General features: G+C 28.8%; 1 protein-coding gene across 1 annotated transcript in view; it reads right to left on the reverse strand.

Moving 5' to 3' along the window:
* Window positions 1–1,241: 1,241 nt before the first annotated feature.
* The window catches only part of LOC106474141 (beta-parvin-like), a 25,312-nt gene continuing 15,042 nt past the window's right edge, over window positions 1,242–11,511 (reverse strand). The window contains 5 exon segments of the mRNA XM_013934834.2: window positions 1,242–2,097; window positions 6,640–6,814; window positions 7,281–7,349; window positions 8,799–8,860; window positions 10,308–10,327. Coding sequence (XP_013790288.1) covers window positions 2,021–2,097; window positions 6,640–6,814; window positions 7,281–7,349; window positions 8,799–8,860; window positions 10,308–10,327 — 403 coding nt within the window. The 3' untranslated portion in view covers window positions 1,242–2,020.

An 11,511-nucleotide genomic window follows, 5' to 3' on the forward strand; every position in this document is an offset into this window, starting at 1 on the left:
GAAATATTTTGAAAAATAATTTTTTAATGTTTTTTTTTTAAATTTAACTTATTTATTATACATGTAAAACGTATAAAAGTAGCCTTTTACTCTTCAACAAATCACACTGACTTGAGATGAACTGTCCTAGATGGCAAGAAATTTATAATTATCAGCTTAGTATATGGATTTAGGAAAATCAAAATCTTTGAAGCTGGCTGAACGTTAGAAGATATTACTGGGTTTAGGATCAAAAGAGAAAACAGCTAATCTGGTTAATAAGCAACTTTATTATTTAGTGACTTTTCTTTAGTACAACAAAAATATAGTTTTAATAGTTTCATTTTGTCAATATACAAATATGAAACAGCAATATTTAGTCACACAACAAATATGAAGTAATTTATCAATTTCATAGTGTGTAAAATCTAAAGAATTGAAATATAAAACAAATACACTTGTAAATACTTAAATCATGTCAGACTGAAATATCAACATTTGTTTGAAAACTTGCATGATTTGTCAACTGACAGATGTTAAACATGAATTATAATTTTTCATACTTTTTACATGAGTTGCTTCTGTCACTGACAACATTTTTTTTATATAACATTCATAAACTGGATTTACTAAGACATTAAAGAACAGTTTTAATGTTCTGTTGAGGCTTAAGAGATTTGCAGTGTCTTTAGAGAACACTAAAATATTCATTTACTATACTCTCTAAGAACCAAATTTTTCATTGGAAAAAACAAATATTATTAAAGAAAGAAAATATTGCGAGTGATCAAATTATTAGAATAATAATATATAATTCTCCTTCTTGACTATTCAGAAAAAAATCTTATTTCATTTTACTATATAATTACAATGATCAGCAAATATTAATTTATTCTTGCTACGTGGATTGTCTACACTCTTGTTTATATTTTATATACTGTTAATAGCTTAGATTATAGTTCCATATTAAAAAAATATCTTATAGAAAAAATTAGCCTCAAATAACTATATAATATCTGAAATATTTTCGGTTGAAACATTAAACATTCATACCCAAGATATATTACTTGAAGGCACTGAAATATTTGTAGTAAGTTGTTTACCTATAATTCCACATATTATGCTAATAGCAGATGATGAGAATGCACTATGTGTATATAAACATGTGTAATAATTTTACATTCGTATCTATTTATTATCACATTGATCATTTTGAAATAATATTCTGTAATAAGGCATTATCAAATGAAGCAGATTCAACATTTTTCTTGGTACATTTCTTATTTACTGCATTCCATTGGTTTGGTTATTTAATATACAATATCTCTAAATGCAACAAAAATAAAGTTCTTAATGGATACCATATATAAAGTAATTATAAAATGTTAGAAATAAAGTTGATAGAAACTAAATTTTCTTCTAGTTTCATAGATTTACCTGAGCCACACAAAAGGATGTTTTATACTGTCACCTAAAACTTTAAAAGTGATGAAATCTTTATTTAAAACTTGAGCATTATGTATAAAAAAAATTAAAGATTCAAAATGAATATACACACAATTAAAATTCTTTCATCTAAATATAAAACACTCATTCTGTTAATAAATATTCTTTAAAATAAACTTTATGTTAGATAACAGCATCATAGTACAACAGCAAGTTTACAGTCTGGTATCAACTATTAGAATTATAATTTAACAATAATAATTCTAACTGAGAATTACTGTTTTACATATGATACACAAACAAAATGTGATTTCAAAATAATTTATAGTCCTAACTTCATTAACAGCTTTATGAGACCGATCCTAAAACAATACTATTAATTCCCATTAAAACCTAAATAATGTAATAATAATGTACTAGCTAAACTGACATTCCTCCTAAGATGATATATGATGATTAACAGCTGTTAATTTTTAAAACAGACCCTCTATTTTTACACACAGTAATAAGACTACAAATATATCTAAGCTGCACAAGTTATTGTTTAAATCTTCTAAAGTAGACAAACAATTTTTTGTCTCTGCAGGTGAATTGTTTAGCTGGAGTTCTTGTATTTTGTAAACAAGTTGTAAAGAACTCGCAGGGTAGATTTCAAGTCCAAGTTCACAATATCTGGAAGAAGACAATGTTTTAAAAATTAGTTTAACACTAAAAATTAAATAAAGATACTAAAGATTGCATATAAATATGTAAAATGAATTTTTGGCTATTTTTTAAACACTAGAAAATACTTATATATCAACTCATTATTACTTCTATAAAAGATTAAAAAATCTCTGTTCAATACATGGAAAACTGTTTTATTCTAATACGTTATGCATTTTCCAATTTTATATCACAAACATTTTGTACTTTTCAGAATATGTTTGTTCAGCAAAAACAGTTTCCAGTTACTGCTATCTCTAGTTTGGAATAAACACACTAATTTTCTCTTATGGTTAATTGATCCCAGTTCCAGAGATTTCTAGCATGGAATAAAACAGGATGAGTTTGTTCAGTGATTAACAGATTCCAGTTACTGAGATCTTTAGTTTGGAATAAAACATATGAATTGGGCAGGTATCTCTTGTGTCAATTTGATTCATTTTCAGTGCTTGAAAAGTATAAGGTAAACTAACAGTCATAGCCAGCTACTACTACATCCTAAATTATTACTCTTAAAGAACAGCCAGCATGTAAATATAATTCTGAACTGTATAATATATTTATTTTTACATTTCTCCCCAATGAGTTAAGATCTTCTTTCAATGAATCTCTATTTAGTAAATAAAATATAAAATATTAACTTTAAGTAAATTCATTAACATTACCAAAAGCTCAACAATGAACTACCTGAAAGCTTTGTAATAAAACCTAACCTTCTAAAACTCTTGACTGAGTGTAGTAATACAAGGAAATAAACAATTGTATAAAATAAAAATGGAATCAAAGGAATACAGTGCTAAGGTATGCAAATAAACAAAAGGTTGATATAATTTCTATTCAATTTTTGCTTATTCTACAACTACAATAGTAGTTAAATTCTACGGATGATGAGCATGAAGGATATTTCAATTACATTTAAAGTACTACATATGTGGTTAGAAATACTAAACACTACATCAAAACTATAGTTACCTTTTGTTGCTATACTACATCCTACTTTTGGACCAAATACATGTTAAAAGAGTTCAACATATTTGAGGCTTATAACTGAGATTTTTGCACAAGTAATGCTTTCTTGTTTTAAACTATGAAAAATAATTTCCGAGATAGAATGCTAAGAAATAGTTCTGTAAAACTAGAGCCTCTAGTATGCTTCAACACTTTCTATTTCTCATTTAGTTGTGTTAAATACATTAGTTCCCTCACAAAATATTAATATTTTTTAAAATAAAATTTAAATTTCTCCCCCTTGAAAAAATAGTTTTAAATAATGTATTAATGGATATTGAAATTAATTTCTGAAAAGTTGCTTTCATAGATGTGAGGTGTTTTCACTTATGGATAAAACAGTCAGAAGATGACAAATTTTCTCACAACTTCTAGTTTTTTAAGTAAGCCATTTCATTTCTGGTCTTGAATATGGTTTAGGATGGTTTTTATTTGCAAGTAAAATTTCAAATTAAAAATTTTAAAGCTTTCATCCCCTAATTTTGTTCCAATGTCCAAAAAACATTAAATGTCATACTTCATCCAATTTTTACCATATTTAAAGATTGCTCACTGTGGTTGAAATTCTAGACTGCAGTGGCCTGGTACCATATGTACTATGTGATATAAAAACATATTTGTTATGTATTACAATTGATTTATTTAAAGTATATTATTTTATTGTGGTCCAAAATTATCTTTCCAATTTTAAAATGGATTAATTGAATAACTAGGAAAATACAACCATGCAGTTTTCAACATCTTGTAGCCCAACTAAAATAGTTTACATTGTCAGTTGTTGTTTTTCTTCACTCCAGTGAGTAGCGTTACTCCGTAAAATGGCAACCGTACTAAAAAAAGGCTCAATGTGTTGTTTGGCTTGCAGAGACCAAGTCAGTGACTGTGGTGCAGCATAATTACAGATGCTAATACAGGAAAGAAGTATGGGGGTATGTTAAGGATATTGTGTATCACACACCTATAGCAAACATCATGGAGGTAAAGACCAGGATAATAGATGCCATCACCATTGTAGATATGTTGCAGCAAACATGGACTGAAATCAAATATCGATTAGACATGTTGAGAGCCACTAATGGTACACACATAGAAGTCTGTCTACTGGCATATCAATAAAAACTGTTTGAGTTTGGTTACAAGATGTTGAAAACTGTATGGATGTATTTCCTTAGTTAGTTAATTATTACATTTTAAAATAGAAAAGATAATTTTGGACCACCCTGTACAACAGTATAATTACATAATTACACGACTTTGGTGTGGTTAGTCTCTTTCACATTGTTACTGTTTTATTGTTTTCTTTTTGCTGTTAGGAAAAAGTCTTTTTTTGATCCTGCACAACTTGAAGGGGGAATTGTGTCTGTCCTTCTTTCTTTGTTATGATGGCATTATATTGCTCAATAAGGCCACACCCATTTCAGCATTGTCATTTACTACATTCAAGTATTGAACTGTCTGTAGTACCTCCCTGTAGGCCCCTCTGAGCTCCTATGACTCAGGGTCATAAATACAGATGAAAGTTTGAAGCACTTGAAGAAGTTTGTTGTGTTCTTTGTGAGGAAATCTTCAATTCACGTATCCTCAGACATCCTGATATTCAGCTGAATGTGCTTTGGAGGTTCATTCATACCTTCCTTCTCATTTAGTGCCTTTACCATTCCTTGTTTTGCCTCTGTGGATACAGCTGAATCAAAGAATGCCAAAGCAATGAGTTCCTTATTGAGATACTAATTTTTGACTGGCAAATTTTGAAAGAACAGAATTAACATTTTTATATGTAACAAGACATTGTAGGAAGTTAAGATCATTGAAAGAGCAGAAATGGCATCAGGAGCAGTAAACCCTACCCTAATACAGACTCGACTCAAACAATAAAAGATGTAGATGTCACAAAATCCTCTTTACTCACAACCAGGAAGCTTAAACTGTCTCATAGACATCCAGATCTTGAGGGCATATAATGTACATGATGCAGTGCTCTAGGTGCTATAACTCACACTCCATAAGGAGGGATGCCACCAAGAAAGGTTATGGCTAGTTCAAGAAGCTCTTGATAATCATCTCTAGGTTGGCTGACACTGACCTTAACTTCTTTTTATGGCTTCTGCCACTTCATCATGGTCAGCTGCAGTTTCATAACTGGACTGGTCCATGCATTCCCAAGATTGCTGAAATTAGTTGAATATTGCAATATCTGGACCAGAGAAAAGCCCCATACAGTCTTTGAAAACACATGCCAGGACAAGTTTTAAGATATAATGCTGGTATGCCAAATACAGAAGATTCTATTTTTAATCCATGTTCTAACAGCACACATCCTCCTTTTCTGTGACTAGTGTTGCTCGTTGTTGTGTCAAAGCAAACTACCTTTACATAATCAATAACTTCCCACTCTTCTAGCAAATGTGCCACAGATGAAGCTTGAGCCTCTCCAGTGCTAGAAATCAACTTTGGAACACCTCAGAGTTAGTTTACTCCTGCTCCAGATATGATCACTGGCAAACAATTCACTTGCTCTTTCCCAGAAATAAATGTAAAAGCATGGAATATTTATGTGTGGAATGTTCTTCAATATTCTAAATAATGTGGAATACTCTGGAACATTCAAGAATATTCCAAGATAATTTAAAACATTCAGAATATGGAAATATAATATGCAACACAAGGTATAATTCTAACTACCATGAGCAACTGCTAAATTTTATTCAATATGGATAAAATTAGGTGTGAATTACTTATTTATATACTGGAACAAAATGAGGGAGTGAGAATGTTGTAAATCAAAACTACAAAAATAAAGACCATTCTAGTTTAGTGTTTCAGAAATGGAAATGTTTTAGTTGAAGTTTTAATAGTTATTTATATAAGTTGAACTGAATGACTTATTTTGTTACTTAAAAAACATGAAAGCAATAGTTGCAAAAAATATTAATTTATAACACTTAATTTCTTTGTCTTACACTATAAACAAAGAAATTCTTATGGTAGGTTACAAAAACGTTTTCTCTTTGATCAATAACTATTGGCTAATGCACAAGAAAACCTATTAGAGAATGACTTTAATGGAGGTTTACTTCCAATAAATATATTTTCCTATATCAAAGGTAAAAGTACTTATGTTTCTAGGACTTCCTATGCTTTCATGAACATTTTCAAACTGTTATAGTATTTTTAGCCACGGCACAGCTGCTCATAGAAAGGCTCCAAGTTTTTTTTCAAGTATAAACCTTTAGCTCAATAGCTTCAGTTCTTGACAGATTTGAGATCTAATTACAGCCATAGCTATTGAGGATTCCCTCTTGTTTTTGGCATATATTACATAATTATTTTTCAAATAATCATCAAGTTATATGTCCACAAGTTTGTATGAACCAAAAAGTTTAATAGGAATAACATTCAAAGGCAAAAAAAATATTTATCTTAAGAAGAGTGAATGTAAAACAATATTTCTGTGTATCATTTTATAATCACAAAAAACATTTTGGGTAAAAAACAATTTACCTTCAGGTCGAGCTTTTGGCTTAGCTAGACCAGCATCCATCATTAGTTCAAAAGCAAAAGCAACATTATGTACTTTCTGATCAAAATCTGTTGGTGTCATGTTAAAGGAATAGAGTGGAACAAAGTATTCCTCCAACAATCCCATAAGGAGAGTCAGGTACACCCCATCATGGAACTACAAAAATAATAAAGTTACACATATGACTTACCAATCTTACCTTTTTAAAATAAAATGTATCTTGTAAATGTTAAATAATAAACACCAAGAGTACAACTTACAACTACAAATCAGATTTTTATGTAGCTGATAGATTTACGATAGTAACATTTCACAGGTACACGTATCACAGAAAAATAAAATTAAGAAGGTAATAATGTACATATGAGTTCATACATACATATGTCACATATATATATATATAAATATATAACCACACACACATACATATATATAAATGACCAGATATAAGCATTGTCTGCTGCAAAAAAATAAGATGTAAATGAGAACCAAAAATTTTGTACAAGGGGTTTAAAGCATAACAAATATAGTATGTTTAAAGCAAAACTGAAGCATAATAAGAGTTGATAAATGACTGCTTTATAACACAGATTTAATATTAAGCAACACAAATACAACTTACTTGGTTGTCTAAATCTGTAACATCCAAGTTTATTCTGTTTAGATGTTTGTTGACAAAAGTTACCAGTGACTAGATTTTTAGAAAGAGAAGTCATTATTAATACAGGATTCTTGAAATTCCATTTTCAAAATGTAAATTTTATCTTACAGCTACAGAATTGATAGGAAGTTTCTTGTAATTATTGATTTGTTCAATAATTAATTGTCTTAATATTCATTAAAAATATGTTAACAAAAGATTCATTCTGAAACATTATTTAAACTGTGAAAAGCACACATGTTTTATATATATTTAACAGCAAGCGTGGAAAGAGAAGAAATTACTTTTAATATGATTATAATTAAAGGATGTACTAAATTTAGTGGTGTTAGCTGTGCTGTGATGATGTTTACACATAAAACATTCTGTGGAAGCATAACTTGATCATTGGTTTGAAATAAAAATAAGCGTGGAAAGAGAAGAAATTACTTTTAATATGATTATAATTAAAGGATGTACTAAATTTAGTGGTGTTAGCTGTGCTGTGATGATGTTTACACATAAAACATTCTGTGGAAGCATAACTTGATCATTGGTTTGAAAGAAAAATAATTTATTATCGTACTAAGTCACTTTACTTTAATAGTTCTATGATAAATATGTAGAATTAATTTACTTCAACTCTACTGTGGTGTAAAGCTGGCTAAAACAAATGTTCAAAATTCCAAAGCAATAACAAAGAGATACAATACTGAAATTATCAATATTTATTAAAAATATGCATTAATTTCTTACATTTCAACAAATAGACATTATGTGAAGTTCCCTTATTAATTTTACTGTCTTTCTGAACAAATTGTGGTATTCTCTTTCCTACATAGGATTTATTAATGTATACAAATGCTTACTGGGCCTAACAAATTTGATGAAAATCACATTTGGCTGTAGATGCTTTTATCATATTACTATTATCAGTCCTTTATCTATTTCAAAATAAAGATGTGTAAATACAGTATTTCAGGTCTATCTTGAGTACACTACAAGTCATTGTCCTGCAAGCCTCAGATTTTATCACCTGGACTTGATCTAACTGGTCCCTTTATTTTAGTAAACACAATAAAGAACAATTTGCAATGTTTGTTATTTTCTAGAGATTTGGTTCTCTCTCTATAAAATTTAATAATATTATTTTTTTTGTCATTTTCATAATTACAAATACCAAAGTTTTATGCATTGCTATTTACTGGAAGATGGATAACTACAATGTAGTTTAAAGGGACCTCAAAACTACCAAAATTTTAATTTCCTCCAAGATCTATCTTGGCAATAGAGACTGTAAATTTAACAATATAGTGCAAAATACAGATAGTATTAACAAGCTGATCACAAGGTTATAGTTATTACTCAAATATTTAGTAGCTTATTACCCCAGTGAATAATTTTAGAAAGGATTTTGTTATAGGTTTCCTAATACTAAACCAAAACTTATCAGACATCAGCTAACTCTGTTATAACTCAAACTTTTTAAAACAAAGTTACCTTTTTCACTACTTGCAACTTGTCAGGGGCATGATCGAAAAGTGTGTCAAATGCATCTCTCTCTGTTGAAGAAAAAAAAAAAATCTGAATTACATATCATAGTGTAGAGAGTATACTGCTACAATTAAGTAACAAGTACATTATACTTTGATAATCCCTGTTACAACACCACCACAGTATAGCTTTTGGGAATGATAAAAATTTTTGCACACCATCTTGGATTACACAATTTCAAGTATTAAATAATCAACATGCTCACTCAAAATAGTGACGTTAATTAATCAAGTTTTTCTGCAGCACAAATACCGTAATGTATGAGGTCTTTCTTATTGGTGTTTATCTTGATATTACTTTTAATACTGTTACTAAAAAAATGACATTACCGATATATCAGACAATGACAATCCAATTTATATTACCTTATTATACATGGATATTATAGTATTTATAAATAGTAACTAGATACAAGGTTCTTCCTGAAAATTGGTTTCAAATATCCCAATATAAATAGTCCATACTTTGGTACTATGGGATCATGAGAACATACAATAGAATGGCTGTGTGTCCAACTCATTATATATTTAACTTAAATATTAAACTTTTCACTGAATTATACAAACTACACATTAATTGATGAAAGATATTTTAAACATCACAAAAAACAACTCAAGCAGTACATGGTGACTACTCAGAGGAAATGTATCAAAGTAATATACTGTACTTATCAAGTGATCATGAGAAGAGATATACACTCTGTATGCAGGTATATCAAAAAACACATCTATGCAGTACACAGTGACTTATCAAAGAAATATTTATATGAACTGTTCAGAAAAATACATTTTCAGAGTCTGGTCTTAAGAAAAGGAACAGTGCTTAATAACTATTAAAATGAAAACAACATTTCTCTATAAAATAAAAACCTTGTTAATGATCACATACTTATGTGAAAAAGCTGATTACCGAAAAGAGACTTAATTTCTTTCTTTAAAAAAAATTCAGGTTACAAAGTTTTCTTTCATTGATTTATAACGGAATTTGAAATTAATGAATATATCTAGTTTGAATAAAAACATTGAATAATTCTTATTTTTTAAATCTCTACATGTTCATATGCATAAAGATCAAGACAGACAATCAATCTTCCTGTGTTAAATATTATGATGAAGTTTAACAAGTTGGCATTACACTCTTACAAACTTTTCACAAACCAGAATATTTCTGGTGCTGTTAACACTTCTTATGTGTACTTTTAACAAACAGTGTAGTAGTTTCATTAATTAATAAAATATAAATTTATTCATACTAAGCCAAATAATTAAAGTTTACCTTAGTTTTAACCACAACCTACATATGAATTCTAGCATTGACAACAATGTAGGTTGAGAAAGATTATATATGCTAGTTGGTATAGAATTGCTGAATAGTATTACACTTTAATACTATATCCTTAGTAAAAAACAATCTGATCAAGATTTCTTTATAACGAAAAAATTAAAATGCACTTACCAACCCTCATTCCAAGATCACTGTAATAGAAGAGAAATTTTAGTAGATTTCATGGTGGTCCTCTTATGTGACAGACGTATAAAGTATTTGGAATACTGAAACATTTATTTAAGCCTTATTTGATATATTAGGAAAGTTCAGACATTAACTGTAATGACTAATGTGTGATAGAGGTATAGTAACATATGTATTTTAAATAATATTTTGGTAATTGTACTAATACAAACCAAAAAAAAACTTGTATGTATATACAGAATAATACCTTCGGCTGTGCTCCTATTTATTATGTAAGTAACATAAGGTAAAGTTGTTTAGATGGAACGGTAAAATACACACAGATTGATAGTAAGTATTCTGTTAATCACAATTTCTTTTATCTTAGTGACTTCAACAGTAGTTTTAGAATAAGTTATTAATATAGAATGCTATCAGTATTGTTTTATGAAGACTTGTTTAATATTTCTAAATGGGTCAGTTTATTGTGGAAACAATCACAGTCCTAAACCTTCTGTTAGCCTATTCCCACTGTATCATATTAAAAATAAATTTTGGAAAGAAATAAAGTATAGAGAAACAAAATGAATTATTTTTCGCTTAACTAAGCCAACTTTTATAAATCTTGCCTGCTGATAATTTTCAGTTAACACATTTATGTACCCTACTTCTCACTAGACAAATTACTTTATTGGAAAAAAAATGTTTATTTTTTGCTTAATATAGAAAAAAGAAGTGTAAAGCTGTAAAAGTATATGACATAATAACAAAACTGTAAAAATACAAAGCATATATTACTTAGCAATAATATAGAGAAGGATAGTATGTACCAAGAAGGACAGAACATATTAGTAAGACTGACTGCAGAAGTACAGGGCAAGTACTAACAAAGCCATAGAAATATGTTAGATGCTAACCAAACTGTAAAGATGCATAACATGTATTATCCCTCTGGACACAGATAGGTCAAAGTGTGCATGTCACTACCTTTTTTACTGAATTACATTCAAAATTTAATTAAACTACTTTTATTGTCAATAAACTTTGCATTAAAATGTAGTTAATAATCAAATTTTAATGTTCCACAAGTTTTAATTTCTAATTAGTATTTAGTTTCATGATTACATAGCAGTTGCAAGGTTGGTCAAAATGACCACACCCTTATACTAAAGGATTAATCAGCAAAACAATAAAAAAACAAGACAAAGTC

Source organism: Limulus polyphemus, unplaced genomic scaffold (assembly GCF_000517525.1).
Source record: "Limulus polyphemus unplaced genomic scaffold, Limulus_polyphemus-2.1.2 Scaffold136, whole genome shotgun sequence".
NCBI classification, from domain to species: Eukaryota; Metazoa; Arthropoda; class Merostomata; order Xiphosura; family Limulidae; genus Limulus; species Limulus polyphemus.